The sequence below is a fragment of the Heloderma suspectum genome, chromosome 4 (genome assembly GCF_057233095.1).
Source record: "Heloderma suspectum isolate Gila_16-S chromosome 4, 16-S_ref, whole genome shotgun sequence".
NCBI lineage: Eukaryota > Metazoa > Chordata > Lepidosauria > Squamata > Helodermatidae > Heloderma > Heloderma suspectum.
This window is the reverse complement of record NC_139461.1, coordinates 27,482,201-27,508,256: the sequence shown is the minus strand read 5'-3', so window position 1 is coordinate 27,508,256 and position 26,056 is coordinate 27,482,201. Positions and strand designations below refer to the sequence as shown.

The 26,056-nt window shown below is 43.6% G+C and overlaps 1 protein-coding gene across 2 annotated transcripts in view; it reads right to left on the bottom strand.

The window, feature by feature from the left end:
• EXT1 (exostosin glycosyltransferase 1) overlaps positions 1–25,847 on the bottom strand; it is a 291,828-nt gene extending 265,981 nt beyond the window's left edge. The window contains exons 1-2 of one of the 2 annotated variants that reach the window (XM_084848907.1): positions 25,785–25,847; positions 23,675–24,641 (exon numbers count right to left, since the gene is read on the bottom strand). In XM_084848907.1, coding sequence (XP_084705033.1) covers positions 23,675–24,636 — 962 coding nt within the window. In that variant the 5' untranslated portion in view covers positions 24,637–24,641; positions 25,785–25,847. Of the gene's footprint in view, positions 1–23,674; positions 24,642–25,414; positions 25,550–25,784 lie in introns of those variants that run through there. The other variant, XM_084848908.1, reaches the window with a different exon arrangement.
• Positions 25,848–26,056: the final 209 nt, after the last annotated feature.

Sequence of the window (26,056 nt, the reverse complement as noted above, 5' to 3'; positions counted from 1 at the left end):
CAGAGTTTCAATGAACATACAGACACACATACGCCATTACAGAAAAGTAGTCTTCATTTTATAAGGATTGTGTTTGAACAAAACAAATACCAGATGGCTATTTGTTTTATTCACTGGAAGAGGGGTGGTGGTGAAGCAGGGAGGGGGGGATCTCTAGAAGCAGCTCTCTGTTGCAAGCGGCTCTGCTTTTAATTAAACACTATACATGACGAGCGCATAAAAATGAGCACTGTTTGAAAACAGCAGGTAGGAAGTAAATTTATCCAACTGTAACTGCAGAATATTCCCTCTCCTCTGAAGCAATGCTAAAAAGAGAACATCCAGACCCCTACTACAATTGTGCCAAATCAATGCTCTTGGAGAAGATCATTTACAGATTTATTGGGGGGGGGGGATCATGCTGTGGGGAAAACAAGATTTATGTTAGCCTCTTCAGAAATCAAGTTGGGGAGGGAGAAGGCAAGGAAAGGTAGAAATTGTCTTACTGCAAGTAAGGTAAGAGCAGGCTGCCACTATTGCTCAGATCAGAAGGCGTCAGATCAGACCTGGAAGATTTTATAGAGGATCTCACATGATCACCTTTGACCTAGAGCAGGCTTCCCCAACCTGGTTCCCTTCAGATGCTTTGGACTTCAACTCCCATTAGCCCCAGCCAACATGGCCAATGGTCAGGAATGTTGGGCAGTGTAGTCCAAAACATCTGGAGGACACCAGCTTGGGGAAGGCTAGAAAGCAATTCCTACAAGGCAAGATTGAAGGAACTGAGTATGTTTAACCTTGAGAAGAGAAGAGTGAGGGGCAATATGACAGCACTTTGCAAGTACCAAAAGGGTTATCAGACAGAAGAGGGCTGGAATCTGCTGTCTGTCATCCAAGACTGTAGGACACGGAATAACAGGCTTAAGCTACAAGAAGGCAGATTTTGGTTGAACTTCAGAAAAAACTTCCTAAAAGCCACAGCAAATGGTCAGACAATGGAACCAACTTCCTAGGGAGGTAGTGGGCTCTCTGTCACTGGAGGTATTCATGTAGAGACTGGACAGCCATCTGTCAGGGATGCTTTAAACTGGATTCCTTACACTGAACAGGGGGGTGGACTTGATGGCCTACAATTCTATGAGGATTAGCTTAGAGCGGAGGGTCTCAAACTGCCATCTACAAGCTCCATCCCGGAGGCCCACAGAAAGGTTGTAGAACTATTGGGAATATCTGTACTTGAGCCTGCTCTCCACCACCACCACCACCATCATCACAACGGAGACTGTTTTGACGAGGCCCAGATTGTTTATTTGGTTGTTCATTTACAATATTTGTATACCACTCCAAATCTAAACAGATTTGGGTGTGATGAACAATAAAAGATAAAAGAAATAAAGCACCATATTAAAGTGTGTGTGTGTATATATACATATAAATAGAGATGTGAAGACCCAGAAAAAAACCCAGAAGAACTGGGGGAAACACAGAAGGTTTTTTTGTTTTTGTTTTTTTAAGAAAATGTTAGTCCCTGTTTTATTTTGTTTTTTTGCAAGGATTTCTAAAAAAAAATTGGGGGGGAAAGGCGTTTTTTTGTTTTTAATTTACCTTTTTCCAAATTTTCTGCCTTTTCCCCAGGCCTTTACATCTCTAATTCAAAGATGAGTTGTGTAGTTAGAACAAAGAAATATCTACATTATCTGCCAAGACACCCCAGCAATTTAAAAGTGGTTCATGGGGACCAGTTTGAGGACTGCTGCCCTGGAGGTTTGCATGTTCATTTGGCCCGTCTCCCTGAAGTTCCCTTGTTTGGCCAGGGCTGGATGGTGGCATAAAGGCCTAACTACTATATAATCCATTAGGTCCCAGGTTCAGGACCCACTCACTGTCTCTAGCAGTCAAGATGGGGGGAAACCCTACTGCAGACGGAATGCAACAAGCATCAAAATGGCACATAACAATCAATGCAGGAAGGGAACAACCCTATGCATGTATAGACAGAAGAAAGTCCTACAACTCCCAGCATGCCCAAGCCAGCATGAACTCTTTAGGACCTGTTGCGGGACATGCTTATGACATCACCCTGGAGGAAAAAAGAACCAGAAACACAAAAAAAGGATTTCTGGATCTCGCATGGGATGCTCACTATGCATCTGTGAGGCAGCAGTTGGGTGCAGTCAAGCAGCACTGCAACTATGTCACCTCCATCCATTTCGACAATGTGATTTTCATAAGGTCAGCTGAAATGAGAAGTGGATTGTGCACTCTGCAATCAAGCAGCAAACTACAGACCTAATTCCTCAGAAAACTATTCATATGCATCATTTTTAATCCTCTAACAAGATACAGTTTGGGGCAGTCCTTAGTTTTGCAAAGGCAGAAAGAAAACCTAAGGCTCTGGTAACGTTTGCCTTTTATTTGGCATATAGGAGGGACCCATTCACCTATTTTCTGGACTTCACTGATCTGAAACTCCCCAATTATGTGGCAGTTATTTTTTTTTAATGAATAATGAGTTTTGTGCCTACAATCTGAACATCTGATTACAAAGATATTGGGGGGGAGGCGGGACACATTTTGCATTATTAGCATAAAAACTGCAATTAACTTTATTCCAGATATTCTTAGTAATGATGAGGAAAGAACTCCAATTGCAAAACACCAACAAGAGTTTTTTGGTAACAAACTGGGAATGTATATGGGAATACAGGAACCTGGCTCAAGTGCCTCCATCAGACACATGGCTACTAGTCCTGATGGTTATATGCTACCTCCATTATCAGAGGCAGTAAGCCTATGTATACCAGTTGCTAGGGAACATGGGCGAGAGGGTGCTGTTGCACTCATGTCCTGCTTGTGGACTTCCTGTGGGTAGCTGGCTGGCCAATGTGTGAACAGAATGCTGGACTAGATGGACCCTTGGTCTGATCCAGCACAGCTCTTCTTATGTTCTTATGACATCATGTCTTCCTCCCTTGCTACTGTAATTGAGATTAAGGATTCCTCCACACCCCTGACAACAGTAATGGTGAAGAAAAAGAAAAGCCCTAGAACTAAGGAGATTATAGAGTGACTCACTTCTTGTTCCCATTTGAAGAAACAGGACCATGAACTACAGAGGAGGGATGTATGGATTGTGTAAAATCTGTTCTGTCTGTGTTTCACAGATTGTCAGGCACCTTTCTTTCTGTTGTCTGCCTATTGATGGAATCAGATCTTTTTGTTTCCGAATCTGTGTGAATTCACATGTTCGCAAATGCGAATTTGCGCACAAATTTACATGTGCAGAAATATGTAAATTTCCCCAAAATGCACAAATTTCTTCCAAATGCGCATTTTCATGCTTCAACCTATGGGGGAAATGCACATTTTGGTCTTTAAAAAAATATGCATTTTTCTACAAAATTTGCACAAAATTCCCAAAGGTTAGAAAAACAGTCCACAAGTCCACAGAATCTGCCCGACAGGGGAAAAGCCAGTCCACTGCAGAATCCCCAGTAGAGTCAGATTCATAAAAATCCTAACTCATTTAGTTCCATTGCAGATTTGTCTGACATCCCTACTACAGAGTCGAACAACCACCACATCTAAATGGGGCAAGCATGTTAGCCTGGCACTGGTTGCCAACCCAATGGCCACATTCAACTGAAAACAGGAGGAGCTGATCAAACTGCACTAGGACTGTAGCCTCTTATATCCCAAGCATGATCAGCTAATTTTAATCAACACAGCGATCTGACACCAGGGTGTTTTTTTTGTCGCCCAGCCCTGGCTCTTAATATAGATTGCTGTATATATTGAGAATGATATGCATATGCAGTGCCCAGGGGAAGGTTGCATGAGGTAGGTGCAACAATACTAAACCACTGGCCTTGAGAGGCAATGGTTAAAGACATGGACTATGTAGCTCACCTCTTCTTCTGGACGAAAACAAAGGCCACTGGAACCAGTACAAGGAAAAGGCTAACTAAAGGTAAAACAATCAACCTTGCAAAATCGTAATGCATTCAAAACAGGATATAAAATGTTCAACCTCTTCTCCCCAGCCTAAGTCCTGACCATAGGCGCCCCTCCAAAGAGAATCATAGAATGGAGAGGGACCCCAGAGATCATCTAGTCCAACCCCCTGCTCAATGCAAGCTCTGCACTGCAGGGTGCAGCTACAACATTTCCGATAGATGGCCATCCTGCCTCTATTTAAACACCTCTAGCAAAGGGGAACCCACCACCTCCAGGGGCAATCTGTTCCACTGTTCAATAGCTCTCACTCTTAGGAACTGTTTCCTAATGTTTAGCTGACATCTTCTTCCCTGCAATTTCCACCCATTGTTTCTAGTCCTGCTCCCTGGAGCAATAGAAAACAAGTCTGTTCCATCTTCTGCCTGATAGCCTTTCTGATATTTGACGACCGTGATCATGTCTCCCCTTAATCTTCTCTTCTTTGGGCTAAATACACCTAGCTCTTTCAACCGTCCCTCATAAGACTTCATTTCCAAACCCCTCACCATCCCAGTTGCTCTTCTCTGGATGCACTCCAACTTGTCAATGTCTATCCACTGGAGTAGAACCAACCATGCAAATATTCATTTCAGGAGTGCCCGAAGAGATTTGGTTTATAGTACAATCCTATGCACATTTAGCCAGTACTAAGTCCCACTGTGTTCAATGGGGCATATGCACATAACATAGCAGCCTAAGATCAATAAAACTAATTGGTCAGTTTGCAAAAAAAAAAAATAGATTTTTTTGCTTTCTAACAAGGATCTCAACATATTACAAAGAGTAGCCATCTTTTTAATGGTATTAGACAAAGAACGTGGCAAATGCAAACCACTGTATTAGAGAAACTTGATTGTTTCAATTAGTTCGATTTTATCCTTGTATGTTTTATCTTTGGTTATGGTCAACAGCCTTTCTTTAAAAGTAAAATTGGAAATTTTTATAATGGAACTTTCAATTTAGGTTTGAAACTGGTAATGCTGGATTTAGTAATTATTTTTATTTGATGGGTTGGTTAGCTAAGTTAACAGAATGGGTTTTTTATTGATTTGTGTCTAACTTTATTTTTTCACCTTATTTGTTATATAATGTCCATCTTCCATGTTTTATATTGTGATGACCTAAGGTTATAAGCAATAAATCTGAACTGAACTGATTTAGGGCAGAATGGAATTACTACAGTTGTTTCCTCGGATTCCTGCCCATTAAAATTGCACATTTTGTTCTTATGCAATTAGAATCATAATCTTAACCTCATCTTTCTTCCTTTTTTTTAATGGCTTAATAAGAAACACACATAGATATACATTTTCTTTCTACAGTGCCGTTTCCTGTATCCTCAGCTGGAGTGAACGACACATATTGCCCACAGCAGTTTTGGGACCAGGAGTCATTAAGACCCTCTCCACATTCCCCACTGTAATTTAAAAAGAATTTTTTTTCTACCCTGATAGTTGTGGACATATATCTGAAAATGTGATGGCCACAAGTACTACTTATGCCCTCCAGTTGTCGGGCTATCAAAGCTCATAAAGATTCCTGAATGGCGAATCACAGTTTTTCACACTGAGAGGGAACAAGTATTTGTTGTCATATGTACACAACACAGTATCACAATCAGTGTGCATGATGCATTAATGCAGGTGTCCCCAACCCTTCTGAATCCATGGGCACATTTGATAATTTGAGAAACAGCTGTGGGCACCACTACAAAACAGCTCCCACAGAGAATATGGCTAGTCACATAATGGCTGCTGTAGGGGCGTGGCTAGTCAAAAGTGAGCTAAAGAGGTGGTGTGAGGGAGAGAAATAGTGAGGCTAGAGGCTGGGAGGGGAAAATAGGAAGGCAAAGGTGTAGAGGAAAGAGAAAGAGCAAGGATAGGGGCTAGAAAGGGAGAGAAGGACTACCCTAACATTTTCCAAGGTTTTTATTCAAATACGATGCTTGAAGGGGGCAGGGAATGGAGAACTTTGTGGGTGCCATTGGAGGTCCCCATGGTCCCATGTTGGGGAGTCCTGCATTAATGAGTTACAAGCACAAAAGACAGGTCACTGCTCTCAAGAACTCATGATCCTACAGCATAATTCTATGCACATTTACTTGGAAGGAAGTCCTTCTATGTCCCTTGGGGCTTACTCCCAAGTGAAGTATGGATAGGATGGCAGCCCAATGCCCTTGGGGGTGGGAAACTTGTCACCCTCCAGATGTTAACAAGAATAGCCTTGGATGGCCTCTGTCCCATCAGCCAGGACAGCTAGGCTGGTGAGGACGAGGGAGAGGGCCTTCTCTGTGGCGGCCCCCACTCTGTGGAACTCCCTCCCTTAGGGAACTCCGTCATGCCCCCTCTTTAATGAGCTTCTGCCACACACTGAAAACTTGGTTATAGGCAGGCATTTGGGGTGGGTTAGGGTATTTTTAAATAATGTTTTAATGTATAATTGTACTGTTTTAAATTGTACTGCTGTACATCGCCAAGAGTGGCCGGGTGACCGGCCAGATGGGCGATTAAGAAATTTAATATAAAATAAAATAAATAAAATGTTGTTGGACTGCAACTTCTATCAGCCCTAGCCAGCATACCCAGTCCAACAACACCCAGAGAGACAAAAGTTGCCAATCCTTGCAATAATCAGTGACAATGTGCAATGCATATGCACATACACAGGCTTATAGCTCAATTCTATGTATGTTTCCTTGTTCAATGGGGAAAGTGCACATCAGACTGCAGCCTTAGCTTCCGCTGAGATGAGGGCTAAGAGAACCAGTCCCTGGAAAGCATACTAATGCAAGTACCCTTGCCCTTCTTCCAAACTACAAGGCCAGGGCAGAGGGATCTCCTAGACTGTGCACCGAGCTCCAGAGATGCTCAGAGGGCAGTAAGATGTCTCCTTGGTTTCTAGTGCTCGGCACAACAGGGACAAGCCCCACACCCAGGTGGAAGCTGGGGTTCCCATGCAACTGCACTCAGATGTACTCCAAGTTGCTCTGAGGCTTGCTGTGACATCACAGAAAAGGCCCTGCCAAAGTTTATGGAGTCACTGATCCTAGAACTAAACCGGTAGTCAGTACTGGAGCTTCTACGAGCGATTGCAGAAGATATGGAAAAACTATGGCTTAAAAACACAATTGTTTATCTCCACTTCCAATCATTTACTCTTCCCAAGCTACAACAAGGTAGCATGGCCGGGGGACTAACTTCCCCATTTGTGGGGTCTACTTTTTTTTTACCAGAGTAAACCAAAACCAGGTGCAACATAATGGGGTGGGGGAAGAGCCTGGTACAAAATGATGGCTCAGGGGAGAGACCCAATTACCACCTGAACCTTGTGAGCCATATTCTGAGATAATCATGTGTTACAGGGGAGCAACACAGAGGCAGAGAGGTAAGTGATTAGCACAAGGTCAGCTGTGCCATAGAATTATTGTTTTTACTTGCAATTTTAAGAACAGCAAGTGGTGTCAACACCCGAAGCATAACGTCCCATTTTACACACACTGAACACTGACACTCAGGGATATACAACTTGCTGACTGTTCAGGCAAGTAACTGTACATAGGACTTTGAGTTACTGTTAAGCAACTGGGAGTCAGAAAGCCTGATGATCTACTGCAAATCACCCAGAGTACTGCTAGTCCCCTACCTATCTTCTGCCCACCAACCATAGATGAAGTGAATAGAGGGCTGGTTTTGCATGAGGAAGAACCAGGTGTGAATCCCTGTCTCCTCCTAAGCTATTTCCTTTTCCCTCTCTCAGCTTACCTGTCTCACAGGACTTTTGTGACAACACTACAGATATGAGATGGAGATCTACTCTATCTACTGGAACCTATCCAGACCCTCAGAATAAGGCACTAAAAAGTTTAAAGTGTTGCTGCTGTTTCAATTTGATTTCACTTCTCCCACCATCTCACTGCCAAAGCTCTTTAACTTCAGAACAACTGTAAGACAGCCCCCCCGCAAAAAAAAGGTTAAAAGAAAACAGTAAGCAAGTGAACGCTCTCTAAAATGTCAGACTAACAAGGTGATTTGGAGACAGAGATCCTAAAAAGCAGGATATCAAAGTTACAAGGGGAAGAAAAGCAGGAGGCGGGGGGGGGGGAGATAAAGAAATGCCTGGGAGGAAGACACCAATCTGTGACACATGCTTCTCAAGAATGTTCCTAAAATTCGTGCCCCTGGAAACCCATGGTGACCAGATTTAACCATGAATGCATGGCATACTTTAAAAAGAAAGGGCTATTTTCAACTTTCCCCAACCTGGTGCTGTGTGTGCGTGTGTGTGTGTGTGTGTGTGTGTGTGTCACACACACACACAAGTGCATATCTGCAGGCCCTGGGACTCACTTGGGCTTAAAAGTTTATGGACCCCTGCTCTACTGCCTGAAGATCACTCAGAAAGACTCAGGAAGTGTAAGAACTGGGCCTACATGGACAGCTGCAATTTCTCTGCATGTGGAAATACAGTACAGAGATCAACCCAGCAAAGGAATCCTTCCAACTATGGTATCACCAACACTTTTCAATGGAGGCCACTCAGACATACAGAGCTGACAGTCACCATATCCTACAAATGCATATGAGTCAGCCCTTGGTAACTTCTTTACTAAACTAAGGGTGCAACCCTATGCATGTTTAGACAGAAAGAAGTCCTACAACTCCCAGCATTCCCCAGCTAGCCAATGCTGGGTGTTGTAGGACTTTTTTCTGTCCAAATATGCATAGGATTGTGCCTTAAGTGGTCCAAGGAGCTTTGAGACACTTCTCTTTATTAATTTTATGCTTTTACTTATACTACTTATATACCGCTGGATATCATAAGATCTCTAAGCAATTTACATATGAAATACATAAAACACAATATAAAACCAAATATAAAAACAATAAAAAATCATAAATACATTTAAAAAAATTGCAGAAACAGTAAAACACAGCAGTACATTACAAGTCAGAGAAAGCCTGAGTAAACAGGTGCATCTTCAAGAGCTATCTAAAGTTTGCCATACTTTCCACCTCTTCAACCACATGCAGGACAGCCTGTGGCTGTCTGTGCCACTACCAAGAAGGCCTCAGAACATCTCAGGTGTTGATTTGGTGTATATATGGGAAGGCAGTATGCTCTCTAGGAGTACCACTCTTTCCATCTGATGACCTAATAATGATGCTAATCATAATCCTAATCCTCTTCCATCAAATTATCATTAGAACATAAGAAGAGCCGTGCTGGATTAGACCAAGGTCCATCTAGTCCAGCATTCTGTTCACACGGTGGTCAACCAGCTGCCCACACAAAACCCACGAGTAGGACATGAGTGAAACAGCACCCTCCCGCCCATGTTCCCCAGCAACTGGTGTACATAGGCATCCTGCCTCTGATACTGGAAGTAGTGTATGACCATCAGGACTAGCAGCCATTGAAAGCCTCCTCCTCCATGAATTTGTCCAATCCCCTTTTAAAGCCATCCATATTGGTGGCCATCACTACGTCTTGTGGTAGTGAATCCCATGGATGGAATTTCATTCCATTATTCTTAAAGCATTCACCCTGTAAGCACACCAAGTATTTTACTTAATTTACTACCACAGAGGTTAAGAGAATCTGACAATTAATGTCACAAACAGGTTTTCTTACATTCATGATGCCTGGTGCTTTTCCATTATGAGCTCTATGCTCATATTAATTCTTAGCTCTCTATTTTTACTCCCCGTCATTTCAGTTGTTATCAGATTCCTTCCTTATTTTTCTTCTTTGGAATAGAGGATTCTGATTCCCAACCCCACCCAGTCTGATCCTCAAAAGAAGTTTAAAAAAAAAGAAAAACAAAAAGGGAGGGGGAATCCAAGAACAATTGTGCATCAAATTAATCCTGTATTTCCCCACTTGGATTAAGCAAATTATATTTATTTTTTTAAAGACTTTATCAACTAGCAACCCACACAACAGTGGATGGCTAATTAAAGGCACAAAAAACAACAACCCCAAAACACCACATATGGGGCTGTCTGTGTGGAAAGAATCCTGAAAGCAAGGCATTTTCGGCCTTCTGAAGTGTAATCTCCCTTGCTATAAAGTCCAGAATGGTTCTCCCCTTCATCTGCAAATAATGAGTTTGCTCTGCAGAGGCAGCCTCTGATTTGGCACCTGCGGAAGATAGCGGGTGCAATTTGGATGGCACACTTTACAACATTTAAACATCAAACTCCCCAGGTGCACCTGTACATCAGATATTGTTATCATACAAGCCTGCAGTTATCTGTGGGTGAAGGAGAAAAAAATATCCAAAGAGAAGCCTTTCACACTGGGGGCAGGGGGAGGCTGAGGCCTCTAGATGTTCCTATTACATCTTCTTCATGACCAATTGGCGAGGTTTCTGTAGGTAGGGCGATGCCAAAAAAAAAAAAAAAGCCCAGAATTGGGCCAAGGTATCCAAGTTCAAAGGAGACCCTGCAGCACCATGCACAGCTTCTTGTCTGTGCCTAGTATAAGCCTAATCGCATTTGCTTTTTTGGATCATTTTAAATATATTCCAGTTATATCGTATTTCTCTTCTACTATGGGACTCAAGGTGGTGCACATAGTGTTTCCAAGTGGTCTCTCATCCAGGCATCAATCAAACCCAGACCTGCTTAGCTTCAGCAAGGTTGCTGTATCACCTCTCTTCAGACCATACAAAACTTTGTACTAATTTATATTCACAGATCTATGTCATTTAGTTCTAGAATTCAGATTTTCTTGGTACAGAACTTGAATTATTTAAGCGCACTACAATGGCTGTGTGTTTTTCTAAAGACTATCAATGCAATATATCCAGAAGACACATTCCTGAAAGTCATAAGCATGCTAAGTTCAATGGCATGAACTGCAGCCCATCTGCATTTCTCCAGCGGTCTGGTATCACTCTAAATTGCACACACACGCAGGTACTACACAAGTTGCTAGCTCCAGTTTTGCAGCCTGAATCTACTCAGGTTTACCTGAAGGACTCTTTGATTTCCAACTGGATTTATTGCCAAGTGTGTGTATTTAGACAGGCATCCACAAATGCACTTGCTAAGGGAATGCAAGACAACAACGCTGCTGTTTGGTCCCTTCTCCAGATCTCAGTGCAAATGAAGACCCCGCCTCTCCAAGCCCTCTAACATGAGCACAGGGCTCAAGGGCAGGAAATACCTTCTCTTATTTGTAACAAGGTTTCCTACCTTCTCTCTACACCGGCAAAAGCGAGAGGAATCTCCCTCAGTGTTGGAGGACTTGGAGAAGGGGTGGCGGTGAGCACAAATACTACCCAGCCTGCGAGCCAGGACAACAGTTGTAGACGTCGGTGTTTAAGACTGCAGCCAGAAAATTACAAGCATTAAGGCTTGCAATCCCAGGCATATTTACCTGTGAATAAGAACCACTGAACTCAATGGGGCGCATTTACAAGTAGATATGCATAGGACTGCGGTGTACATTTCACTCTGTCACCTGCGTAGAGTAGACCATTTGGTTCAACAATCTCAAACAGCCTCTTGATCTAAAAATGCGTATTTTTTTTTTTAACAAATTACTATGCATCATTTACTGAACAAAGGGAAGCTAGACCATTGATCTGCGTTCACATTCCAATGCGGATTTATGGACCAATAGTAATTTAATGGGAGGAGTTAGGGAATAACTGAAGACTCATTCTAAACAGCTTAGTCATGCAGCTGGGAGAGGAGAGGTTATCAGAGACAGACATCAAAGCTCAACACATACACACATTCCAGGAACTAAAAAAGGGGTTTTAATTGGATGGATGCAAGCAAACAATAGGAACCTACATATGATCGTGGTTTATAGTGAACTCGGTGTCAAGAGGCACAAATCCAAGCTTATAATTATAGCCCATTACAATTATGGAGGGGAAATGAAAAAGATACAACATGATTTGGAAGCCTTCTCAATTCATATTCTTAACACACTAAATACTTTTGTTCCATAGCCAGCTAATCAACCAAATCAGGGCTAATTCCGTTCCATTCAATTGCACAGAAAGTGGGAGATAAACAAACAAGTAAACAAAACAGGAAATTCATTTAGAGAACAGGTTTTAAGCTGTTATATGTTACCGATACTGTTCAAAAGAACAGAGGGGAACAACCTTTTTGAACACGCTAATTCAACTCTGCATAGTGTATTATTAAGGGAACAATCCCACCCAGATAGGCAGCCGCCTCCGAAGTCAGAGGCAACCACCTATCCAAAGCAGGGCAGGAGAAACACGGAGAGGATCCTTCCCTCCGTGCTTCTCCTGCCCTGCATTTTTGGCTAGACAGACAATTGTGGCTGTCTAGCCATGGGAGCACAGAGCGGGGAAGGAGGCTGCTGTACGACACATTGGATGTGTCGTACAGGCATTTCCGCCCTCCCCACCCCAGAACGCCCCCAGACACAGCCCTTTTCGGCCGCTCCACGCTCCTCTTGCAAGCGCGGAGGACGGGGCTGTGTGTTCCACGCTGCCTTGAAGGCAGTGCGGAAGTGGGGGGAGGTCAGTTCTCCAGGATAACACAATATCTGGGAGCGCGTGCTCCGAGGTCAGTACCCAGATAACACGATATCCTATGGCCGTCTAGGAGCTGTCTAGCGGCCACAGGACCACTCCTGTTGCTTAAAAGAATTGTTGTATTGGCTGTTTATAGCAATGCCTCTAACAGAGGGATGGGAACAGCTGTTGCTGAACTGCAACTCCCATCATTCCTCAGAATTGTTTATGCTGGCTAGGCTAATGGGAATTGTAGTCCAACAACTTCAGTAGAACCACGTTCCCCATCCTTGTAAAAACAAGTGGTCTTCACAATAGTTTGAAGCCTGTGCAAGGACTTTAAAACTGTATGTGCTAAAATGTCAGATACAGCTAACTCTAGGACATTCACAAAGATTTATTATCACTGCTAAAGCTAATAAAATCATGGTTCTTAACTCCAGATATCAAAACTGATATCCCTCTGCAGCTCAGATGAGTTAATGGGCATACAGTATGTGTTTTTTGAACCATAGTGCATTCTGGTACAAACGCTGCTCTTCCTCTTAATCCTTTGGTCCAGGAATGTAGATGTGCAAACAGTTACTGTCTGTTACCTTTGCCCTTGACATGATTTTGTGTGTGTTTCAGTAGCAATTATTTTTGACCATTTGAGCTAAACTTGCTTTTTATTTAAAACCTTTAATCGTTTTAATGCACATTTCTGAGTCTTTAACAATCCATTTCTGTCTATTTTGCAATGCTACATCATTATTTCACCATATTTGGCCACAGAGAGGCAGTGTACTATTACCCATATGGTGTGTGAGAAACTGTGATCGCAGTGATGTTACGAGGTCATTGAAGACGACCAATTCTTGGTCAAAATCCATTTGGTGTTTGTCATATACAAGATATTTCATGTTTATTTACTCTAGAGATGCATCAAGCTGTTTGCTTTTAATTTTTGTGGCTATAAAGTTGGTTACACAAATGTGTAAAGTGTGAAATTCATTATTTATTTATTGATAAATAGTTATTATATATCCCAATATTGATTATTGACCCTCCAGCAGACAGATAAGACACCACCTTTCCAACAAGAAAAAAAATAACAAAAGGCAACATCTGGAAAAGTACTGCACATTAAGTCACAACTGAAACTTATGTCCGAGGTTCAAACTTGGAGTACCATCAATCAGACCTTACTCTCCCCCGAACTCCCCTGCCCCATGCCACAGAGCTTTGCAAGTTATGGAACATGAGAGAAACACTGTTTAGTAGAACTGCCATGGCAAAACAGTTTGATTGCTGTTGGACCTGTTAGAGACTCCACAGCTTCAACCGACAAACAGGAATTGTTACTAGCAATGTCTGAGAAATTGGCTTGTTTTTGACCAGAATTTAGCCAATTCGCACCTCCCAGAACCAAACACAGACCTGAACTCAATCTGCAATCAAAGTCCATGAATGTCCAAGCTGGCAACATGATGCACACACACAAAAAATGCATTTGAAAAACACATACATTTTTTTTTAATGGGCATAAAAATGCATACATTTGAAAAGTGCACAAAAAATGCTTTAATCAATGGGAGAAAAATGTGTACATTTGAAAAATGTGCCCCAAAATACACATGAATTTTCACATGAATTAAAAATAAAAACTTAGAATAGGATAAAGAAACGAGTTGGAATGAGCTTCAAGGTGGAAATCAGAGAACATCAACAAGCTCGGGTTTTGCCGATTCGCAAATCCCTAATTGCTACAACACCCAAACAAGGGAAAAGTTGTACTGAATTTTTGAAGCCCATCAGAGCTATTATCCAAGTAAGATGTAATGAGAAGAGACAACTGGGGGTTAAAATGTAACATAATTAAATGCACAAAAAGGAACTGCCATGTTACTGAACTGAGATGTTACGAAGGTGTGGGGGTTTTAGGCTATTTTAATATTAGGGGGTTTGTTACTCAGAAAAAAGGAACAAGCATCCCTTTTTCACCTGTTCAAAAAGGTGCAGCTTGCTACAAATATTTATCCAGAACGTGATTTATGTGTTTCGTATTATCCATAGCCAGGTAGAGTCTCTCACCGGTTCAAGGCCTCTTTGTAAACTGGAATTCCTTCCCACATCTTTTTCTGCCTCTCTTTTGTGTGCAAAACATGTCCGTTCTTGCTTGGCCAGCCACCTCCTATTCCTGAAATTCCTCCATCAAGAACAGTTTGCTTTTATGAATCCACACTGGATCCTCACAACTCTGCTTTGAACTGTAAGGACTTCTGGACATTATGCAAAGCGACAAGGTTTCACAAAAATAATTTCCCGGCAAATTAAAAAGAGAGAGGAAAAAAGGCACAATGAATAGGCGACGATATCTCCTATTAGATCCACATAAAACTATGTACGCTTTCAAGGGTGAACAAAATTCCTCATCAGGCAGAGATCTGTGAAACCCAAGAACTAGCATACTTCTAAGTTGGTACAATAGGATACATTATGGTATCTATTTTTTTTAAAGTAACATAAAGAAGCTGCCTTATACCAGATCAGAACGTTGATCCATCTAGCCTAGTATTGTTTGTTCTGAATGGTGGCTGTTCTCCAAGATCAGACGTAAAAGTCTTTTCCATCATCAGCTACCTGAAGCCCTCCTAGCTGAAGAGACCAGCGATTGAACCTGGGACCTTCCGCATGTAAAGCATGTGCTCTACCCCAGAGCTATAATATTAATACCACCTGATATACATATATCTGGAGGTGACGGACTCGACCTTGGGGGAGCTGGGGGTGGCGACGGCCGACAGGAAGCTCTGGCGTGGGCTGGTCCATGAGGTCACGAAGAGTCAGAAGCGACTGAGCGAATAAACAACAACAAAATACATATATGCCAAACAGAGCGGGTGCTTTAAAAAAAAAAAGTGATACCAGAACAGAGAACGATTTTTATTTCCCCAATGCATCATGCATCCGCAGCCATGTAACACATAACTTCGGGTTCTGTTCATTAATTCTTCTTGTCTTAAGTAATCTACAAATGATGCGATAGATAGGTATTGCATTCCCACCCCTAGAAACAGTTACAGCCTATGGACAAAACACGTTACATACAAAAGACTATTTGAAAATACAGTGGGTGCTGTTTGACTACATACACAAGTATGTAGCTATTCATCTCTTATTATGGAAATGGCTGGCTACCTACCTCCACTGACAACTCCTTGGATATTGCTGGCACAGCTTCTAGGCAGATAACGAATACAGAAAACCTCAGGAAATCAGATTTCAGCAAGCCGTCAAACACCCATCCATTAAGTTAAGTAAATGCTTGATGCTATTTATCTTAAAAACAACACTTTGCTTCAGAATAGTCTTGGAGACCGAATTAATACATTACAGGATCGGCGTGGTTGCCAGCTCCCAGCAGCTGGACCCCACACCGTTCTAGTAACTAATCTGAGTAACTAAGCCATGAGGACTAGCTAGAATCAAAGGGTAGAACTGTTACACCACATTCCCCATCACATCCAGGTCGCTGATACTAGTACACGTAATGTCGATGTGATTCTAGCAAAACCACACCATTTAGTCTAGGCACTATCAGCACTCTCCCTCCATTAATCTTGTCTCAGAAATCCTCATCCCTTTGCAGGTGTCTTGTCTAACTTGCATTCTATACATAAATTATTATTAATAATAATAATAATAATTTAGCAACAGAATATATAATAATTTCCATCTAAGAAGCTGCCATAGAAAGTATCAATGACTCTTGACTCGTTTTTGATTTGCTGATTAAGAACCTGAACCTTCCATATTGTTTTCCAATCCGTTATATTATTTATTACATTTCTATACTGAAGCTCTCTGGGTGGTTCACAAAATAAAACTTAAAAGCATGCAACCTAATGTAAAAACCTAAGGAAGCTTTAAACAACAACAGAATAAAACCAAAGTAAAAACCAAAGAACGAATCAGAGGCCGTGCAATATCTAAAAAGCATTCACACGCTTTTAAAACCTAAGGGTGCATGTTTAGACAGAGAAAAGTCCCACAACTCCCAGCATTCCCCAGCACCATGCTGGCTGGGGAATGCTGGGAGTTGTAGGACTTTTTTCTGTCTAAACATGCAGAGGCTCACACCCTTAAAGACTAAAACCCTTGGCAGAATAAAGAGGTCTTCACCTGGCACCAAAAAGATTATGAAGTAGGCACCAGCTGAACCTCTCTGGGGCTTTTCACCACTGGAAAGAGGCCAACTGTCAAGGGCCTCAGCTCCAAACCACTTCCTTGCCAGAAGTCCCATTCCACTCAAGGGGGGGGGGATCCAGGATTTGCAGAATGTGAGCCCAACGAATGCCTTCACCCTACCAAAAAAACTCCACAAGATGCAGAGTTGGGTCTACAGATATCAGCCCTCAGAATGTTGTTCGTTCATACAAGCAGACCCTGAAATTGCCAGCCAGAGAAAAGTCAGACATGTATAATTCATATGTACACTGTACAGACAGGATATACGAGTATGTGTCCTAAGGGGGTGCCACCTCTCCTCATGCATCATTCCTTTAAGCCAGAGATGGGGAACCTAAGGCTCTCAGGCCAAATCCAGCCCCCGCCCCCAATCTAGCTATCTGGGGTTTCCCCAGAAAGCCACACCCCTTGACTCCCAATTGTTTCCTAGGTTTTGCATAGGCTTTTCCTCCATTTTAAAAAGATAAAATGACTCTCCTAAGGCTTAGTTACAGGAAGTAAGAGCTTTAAGGTACAATATGCCGGTCTTTTGCCGGTGTTTTGTGTCTTCCCCTTTTGCCTTTGGCACCACCCACCACTGGAATGCAGCCCATGAGAGCTTCTCCAGAATGGAATTTGGCCCTCGGACTGAAAGAGGTTCCCCACCCCTGCTTTAAGCTGAGTGGTCAGTTCCCCTTGTAGCTCTTTAAGGGAGGAGGAAACTGGAGGATGTGCATGGGGGGGGGGGTCTGTGTCCTCTGAGCCCAGTTCCTTCCCCTCCTTGCAAGTTGCTTGTTTCTCTTCAGGCCAACTCCCAGTCCTGACCTGGTGAGGGCTTGTGCCTAAATGCTACTCCCTGAAGAGCTGTACACACATACAGTCTTTGCTGCACCTGCTTCAGGGGGCGGGGGGGGGGGAGGGGAGAGGCTGTCCCAAGTCCCTCTTATTTTTCTGCAAGGGTACAGGGTTGGCTTCACAAGTGAAGTGACATGTGCAGGCCAATCCGTTCCTTCCATTGCCAACTCCCATTGCCCACACACGCGGGACTGGTATTTTTAAAACTCAACCTTGCAGGGAGAAAACCTATGTTTGGATTAAAGGCAGCAAAGGAACTTGCAGGTTAGTCCAATGCTATAAGTATGTCACATCTGTCTTCACCGTACCGCACAAATGTAAAAGCCTTAACTAGCTTCATTGCAACCAGGCTTAACAGAAAGGTTTTAGAAGGCTTCCAAAATAATGGAAGTCAAAACATTTATCTGCATTTGTTTATAGCTTCATAAGCCCCTTGGAATCTCTATTATCCTGATAAACAAGCTAAGAGTGAAGTCCACATTTAGATATCTACGGAAAATCCTGGTTTGAAACTATTAGTGTTCCTATTTGCTTCTTGACTGCACCTACAATTATGTAAATTCTACATAACCCAAGATTATAATAAGACATTTGTTTACTTACATATTCAGATTCGTTTTGCAGGGCATTCACCCCATCTTGTTAGTATTTATACTTCTACCTACACATCACATGTGTTACTAAGGATGCAATCCTATACACACTTTCCTGGGAGAAACTTCAATTGAATTCAATGGGGCTTATGTCTATATAAGACTGCACTGTTCAGGTCACTTGCTACCCCTGCTTACGTTTGCGCACATGATCATTTCAGAAAAAATGACTTTAAAAAACACACAGACACACAATTCAAAGCCCACTGAAGAGGCATTCAAATGATTCAAAATTAATGGCACTGAAAGTAAGCCTGAAGGAGCATGTCAAAGGTAGATATACTATGTATATTGTACACTGTTACATACAGAGTGCAAGTCACTCCTTAAACTCTATTTGCAATTATTCCAATCAAGATAAGGCAATTCATTTTTGTCAGCGCTAGGGCGGGGGAAACATGCAACGTTTGAGCTTGTTGAGATTATCCGAGTTCTTCCTCAAAGCTCGTTTCCCCTCGTTTGCTATCCCCGAACATGAACATCCTCTGTGTTCGATCAGGAAAAATGCACATTTTTAAAAGCGAGCAATTTTTCCCATTTGAAAAATACACATTTTTAAACAGGCACATTTCCCCCCATAGGCTAAAGCATGAAAGGGCAGAGGAATTTGCACAAATGCATGTGTGTGTGTGTGTGTGTGTGTGCGCGCGCGCAACTGCGCACTTTTGGATGCAAATGCAAATTCGGTCAATTGCTAAACATTTCCCAAGAACTGCATTCCTGCTTGCATCTGCATTTGCAAACGGTACACCTTCACATGATTTGTGAACAGGAATGAAATTCTCGCACACCCCTACTCAGCACCAGCTTTATCTGCTGAGATATATAGCTCTGATGAAAATTAATTAGTTCAGTCCTGCAGATGGATTTCTTAATAGTACCTGGAGAGCCAAAACATGTCACATGCTCCCAAGAATATTACCAAAAAAAAAGGTAGGGGAACTTATCAGTAGAGTTTAATGGGGGAGACAGGAAGGGCAGAAATGTGGGGTACTCAGGTGTTCCCAAGACAGCATTTAGTTGCAAACTCACATTAAACTCAGTTCTTCTCCTTGTCCCTTTTGACAATTTACTATGCAAACACATTTTACAAGGCGATGATAACTGTACAGTCTGATCCTACCCAGGTTATTCAGAAGCAACCCCTCCTCCCCATAACACACAATTTCAATGGGATTTAACCCCAAGGAAGCACAAAGCACAGTGAAATCCTAGGCATGTCTACTCAGAAATAAACTCCGCTGAGTTCAATGGGACTTTTTCCCAGGTAAGTGTGCAGAGGATTTCAGCCTTACTCTGTTAACATGACACATCTATTCTTTCTCTTTTTGAGAGAGAATTTAATTATATAGTTTATACTGCTTTCTAAGAGGCTCTTCCTTAGCCAACTATCAACAGTCTGCCTCACCAGGATCAATACCACCAGGCCAACAGGCCATTTGCTGAGTATCCGCACACCTGTCCGTCAGAGAAAACAAGGTAAGATAAAATTCCTCAGCAAATTCAAGAACAAGGGTCAAGAGGAAAGTTGGGAGGCAGGGGGATAATAGACTTGCCCACCTGCATACAGGCAAAGTAACCCATTCCTAAGTTGTGGACAAGGGGCATCCCTAACCTAACATGTAGAAACGCAAACCAAGAGAAAACAAGAATTGCCTTGCTAGACTGGATGGACTAAGGTCCATCTCATTTAGCATCCCAGACAAGCTCTGGAACCTTACAGCACAAGCTTGGCATGAAGGTACTGGGTCTCTCTTGCTATTTATCCCCAACTCCTGGTAAACTGCCTCTGTCCTTGGCAGTTATCACACCTAATAGCTACAGAGACCCCTATCCTCCAGGAATTGAGCTAACCCTCTAATGCCTCTGCCTGCTTTCCAAAAAGCCTTTAAAACAGCCTCCCCCAACCTGGTGACCTTCAGATGTTTTGGACTTTGGCGCTGAAGTCCAAAACATTTGGAAGGTTGGGGAAGGCTGCTTTAAAATTCAGATCAAGCGTATGGCTGGGATTTTTAAAGTTATTTCAGAAAACTCCTTGGAATTGCCACATTTCCTTTCCTTGTTGCAGCCAGAGCCTTTTCTCCCACTCAAGGTAGAGTTAACAGAGGACGATCGCATGTATGAGAATAGATACGTGTTTATAAAGAGATACTGCCAGGATTCGGTAAGTCACGCTTCCCTCAGGACACGGCCTTGTCAGATTTCATAAAGTAAGTGCAGAGCCAAGCATGGACTGGAAGTGAATAGGAAGAGAAGAAAAAAAGGGAGGGGGAGAAAAAGAGAGGGAAAATGCTGCACAGAGTAGGGTGTCAGAAATCTATACATCCCTGTTGAATCTGTGCCTCAGTGTGAATTTTAGGTGTGTCAATGGATGCTCTCGCTGGTGCTGTCTTTCCAAAGTATGGCCCTAATCATCTCTGGCATTTTGCAAAAGTAGCAACGTTCACCTTTTCCATCAAAGGCCAGAAATCAACGTCACTGAGCTTGCCTTGGAGGAACAGCCAGGCTGCAGAACAGGGGTAGACAGAAGGCAGATCCGGATCTCTGGGTGACTTGCGGTAGATCACCAAAGGATTTCTGACTTCCAATGGTTTAACAGTCGCAAAAAGAAGCCTTTCCCCCCCTCCTAAACTAGGTTGCTAAAAATCAAAGAACCCTGGGAGGAAAACAGGGGAACAAGTATGTGAGAAGGATGTGAACGTGTGAGCTCCAGCTCTGAAAACAAATTCCTGGGCTAAGCATCTGCTTAGAGGAATCTTGTTCCTCAATTCTATGTCTGCCTCCCTGAGCCACTATTTTCGCACCCTACAACGGAGGGACTTTGTAGTTCTAGTGAAAAACAAGGCAGATTCTGCAAGTTTACAGTCTGCCCACTCCCTCCTGTAGAGCATTCAAGAGAGGATTCTGCTCTATCCCAGACAGGGTTGCATTTCTGTGGCCAGAAGAGGAAATGCAACCCTCATATCTTTCCTTAAGGATGAATGGTGCTCCATAGAGCACAAGGTTTTAGCTCCAAGATTCCTCCTTGCTAGAACTTGCTTTCGATGTATTATTTAGCAAACACAGATGAAGGTAAGGCCAAGGCCTTCGTGAGTCGAACCATTAGGCTGAGTGTGTCTTTAACATAAAATAACTAAAAGAAACTTCATGTCATAGCCAAACCTATAGAATTTACTATCATAACTTAGAAGGGCATAGGAACATTAGCCTTCTCAGATCACTTCATCAGACTACTAGATCATATTGCAAACAAAGAAATTATTGAAAGCCTACAGGCATGTAAACTTCATTCATATTCTCTTTCTCTCTCTCGCTCACTCGCTCACTCACTCACACATATACACGCACGCACACACACAAACAAACGTCAGATGAGAGAGCCATGTACTAGTGCATGCATACTCACACATGCAAGTATCAAAGTAAAAAAGATCCTGAGTTATATGCAAGCTGCAGAGGTCATAATATTTGAACATCCCTAGCATAATATTCCAATGGCCCCTATACATTACCCACTATAATGGGTCTTCGTGAAAGAACCAGTATACGTGTTTCTTCTTCAAGTGCTCTTGCAGGGGAAAGTAATGTTCAGTCTTATAGCTTGAGGTTTAGCTGCTAATCAATTTCCCAAACTTTCCTAATTGGCATAACATCTGAAATGGTTGCAGGTTGGCCTTAATACATTTTGGTTGGTGGTTAGCTTTAGTAGACTCTGGCTGCAGATTAGCTTTAATACTTTTTGGCTACTATCTTTCCACATTTCTCACCAATCTTCTGAGACATTCCTGATGCAGCATCACTTTGGACCAACATATAAATATAGGAACAAGCGTCCACATTTGCTTCTCATGTGGAATCAGGCTGCTTTAACATGGGGATCTCAACTCTGCAAACACAGCTGCGGTCAGCAATTAAAGTTAACTAATTAGTTTCGAACAGGCTGATTATCACTACAACCCTACAGTGGCTGTTCCTGAAAATCTCTTGTCTCAGCAGCTACATGTAAAATTATATACACAATTTGCATATTATGCTAGAGAAGAGGGGTAAGTTAAGTAGCCAAATGATGCAGTAACCGTGTATGTTAGGTTAATCCCAAGCAAAGGCAAGCTTGGTTGCAAAAACAGTTCAGATAATACCTATTCCTGAAGCATCTGCGATGATAGCATAGTAAGCTTTATAGTGAGCATAGTGAGACACCTTCTTCAGGACTGGAGAAAGAGTTCTGTGCAACTCCAAAGCTTGCTAACTGACTCTGCTAGCAAAGGGACCAACAGAAGGTACCATCTGGAACATTTTGCATCCTGTATTTCTTATGTAAATTAACTCATTTAGATTAATATCAGAAACATCAAAAGAAAAAAAGACAGATATGGGAGTGGGAAAACCACAGGAAATGTTTATACCATTGGAAATTGTTGTCAACATGGAAAAAACATATGTAGAGGGCTTTAGAGGTGGAGCAATTCCACACCTCTTGTTCACTGATTTTACAGCTGCTTTGTGCAAGAAAAATAGGTCTGAAGGCTAGACACCAACCCGTTACAAAGATCAATTGATTCCATTCTGCTACTGCACAAAAAACCTCAGATAAGCAAAGCTAGATGTACTTATTTAAATAAATGAATACACACCCATGTATTTTAGCAAGTCATCAGATTCTTTTGAACTTTGTTCTAGGCAATATTCATCAGGGTTAAAGGGGGAAGACTTAAGCATGAAAAAGAAATTAATGTGAGTGAATGACTGAGGTGTGGGGAGAGATGCTACAGGGGATTTTGTGAACTTCTAGCCAAGATGAGTAGACTATAAATCACCTGCTTCAGCTGAACTAAAGAAACTCACAAGATTAAGCTGAAATCTGGAGCACTTTTACTTAAGAGGAAATCCCAGTGAAATCAATGGGATGTGCACGTACATTCAGATATGACTCTCAGAGAGCCCACCAAGGCTTACAGTGTGATCTTATGCATATTTGCTTGGCGGTTATGTTCCATTGTTCAATGGGTTTTCCTCCCAGGGAAGCATGTGCAGGACTACAACTTTACTCCTTGGTGTATATTAGGGCTTTTATCTTTATTCCCAATCAGTGGTTTTAGGATTCAGACGTCAAAGGTGAAATCCCAGAGTCTCTTCGATCCATCCCCAAAGATTAATTCTGGAGCAAGTAAATTGATGAGCACACATCCCATTTCAAACACCTCCCACACCAACAGCTTTCCTCTAGCATGCCTGCATTTTTAACTTACAATTTAATTGAAATGCTGCAGCTGAAACGAGGGGAGGGGGGTTAAAAAAAAAACAGAGTAGGCCCAAAGAGTATGTGGTTTAGAAGGAACTTGCAAAAACAGAGAGAGAGAGAGAGAGAGAGAGAAAGCGCTATGTAGAGTGGCATGGAAGATTAAAAAGTCCTTAAGCTGTCACTGTTCCCTTAGCCACGTGTGCAAAGAAAGAGAGGCCAGGAGCATTCACTTACTTTTCATACTCGGCGTTGTCCCTATCGCACCGTGAATCCTTGTGCTTTTGCCAGTCTTTACCATGCTTGCAGGTGGTCAAGAGGACAACATCCTCCCCATTATGGACATGATATAAGGCATTCCTGGTGTCTGACCCTATCCCAGTCAGGTACCTTTTCCCCTTGAATACCAACATGTACTTCCTGAGAGGAGGAATAGTGTTAAACCTCAGGAATCCCTTCTCCCCTCCTGTCCTCGGGTGATCCTTAGAAAAGAGCGGGATAGAAACGTCAAACTTCGGCCTGAAGTTTTCGGTACTGATGCTGGCTTTGGCCAACATGGCCTGGCCAATGTCGAAGCCCACGTCTTCAGTGTAGTCGGGCCAGGTGCCGGAATATAAATTAAAAATCAAATGATTCCTACCATTGTTCCACAAATGGAGGCTTTGCACTTTGGACCGCAGGTTGTGCACGTACTGGGGGGACAGCTGGTCTCTGTCTAAGGTGTCCAAGCTCAGGACGAAGAGGCAAGCTTGGCCAGGGTCGGAAGTATAAAACCGGGAGCCCTCGATAGCGGCGAGGATGTTTTGGTAACTTTCGGCGATTTTCTCCCCTTTCTGCTGCGGGTACACGTAGACCTTGAAGCCGTTCTTCTTGCACAGGGCGAAGTCGAAGCAAGACTCCATGCGGCACCGCTTCCCTTTGTAGACGCTGGCGTTGGCATCGCGCTTCTGCCGGGGGGAAGTGTGCCCATTGTAATCCTCGCTCTCCAGCTGATCCCAAGGAAGGAAGGGGCGCAGAGCGTCCGGGAATCGGGGCCAGTAGTGCTCGGGGCTGGTGTGTTGCAAGCCATTCCTGCTACTGTGAGCCTCTCGCCTGCTTTGGTTTCTGGATGCTTTGAACTGCAAGCCGCCGAAGTAGAACAGAAGGACGACGAAAGTGCCAGCAGAGAGCAGGATGAAGTAGCGTTTTTTGGCCTGCATGTGTCCTATCGGGGTCAAGAGGATTGTAAATAAATACAAAGATCGCCCAAGTTTGCCAATCGACACTTTCAGCTTGAGTCCGCCATCTTCCCGCCTGCAAAGACTTTAAACTCTCTTCTCCCACCTTCTCTTTATTCCTTTCCCAAAGCCTTAGACTGATGCAGCGCATGTGGGCGATTTCTTTAACTTTCTCCCCTCCTGTCTTTCATCTTTGGCTCGCACAATAGAGATTGGGGAGGGAGGGGGGAGACAGAGAGAAGGGGAGAAACAGGGACAGGCAGAGAATAATCACGCCCAGCGCGGCTTTGCAAAAGAGGCTGGGAATTCGCTTGCGTGCAAAAAAAGGAAAGGAAGGAAGACGAAAAGAAGACACCAGCCCCAACGCAATGAATCCACCGGGTCCAAGTCCCTTTTGCCCTCAAATCTGCTGTTGCAAGATTGAGAAATTTGTCCCGCCCTCTCTCTTGCTCCCTTCCTCCCTCCCTCCCTCCCTCCCTCATGCACACACACACACACACACACACGGTGCTTGCAGAGGACCAAGGTGTAACAGCAGCACCAGCGGCAACTTCAACTCACACAACACATTCCTGCATTTTTAAAAATCTATATAAAAGAAAGAAGGCAGGCAGGCAGGCAGGCAGGCAAAGACAGCCGAGCGCCCGGCTTCGGAGCAAGTCGGCAGCGGCAGCAGCCGCCTATGCAGCCCGCCCCGGTTCACAGCGAGAGAGCAGCACCATCCGGATTACATCTTCCAGCCCGAGCGCCGTAACCTTACGAATCCCTGCATTTCTCTTCCTTCCTTCCTTCTCGCGGCGGCTCGGAGACTCGGGGCGCTTTCTGGCTCGCTCGCTGGGATCTCAGCTGTGTATGGCCCCCGGGATGGAACCAGCAGAAGATCCTCCTCTTCCCCTCCTTCCTCCTTCGCCGCCAAGGCGGCCGCCGCCGCTGCCGCTGCCGCCCCCGCCTCCTCCGCCTAGCCCCCGCCCCTCTCAGCCATTCATTTCAGAGAGCGGCGATCCACAGAAGCCCCGGGGAGGAAAGAGCCGCGCGGAGGGGAGCGCAGGACGCCGCCGGCTCCTCTCCGAACGTTGCCGGCCGCGGCGTTCGATCGCCGAACGTTACCCGGTTCCGAATGTTACACTTACAACGTTCCATTCCCCGACACCACAGCGCTGACCTCATCCATCCACGCAGCCTGCCCGCTGATTGGCTGGGCGTCACGTCCGGAGGGGGCGGTGCTTCCGCTGCACCCATTCATAACCCCCCAGCCGGAGGATACAGCTTTGCGGTACATTAAATGGAAATCTCCTGGAAGGTGTGCGCCTGACCCTGCCCTCCTCCTCTTCCTCCGAGGATGCAGCGGGAGGGCTGGAGAAGGGTTTTCTTTCTGGGCGCATCTGGGGGTGCAGAATAAAGA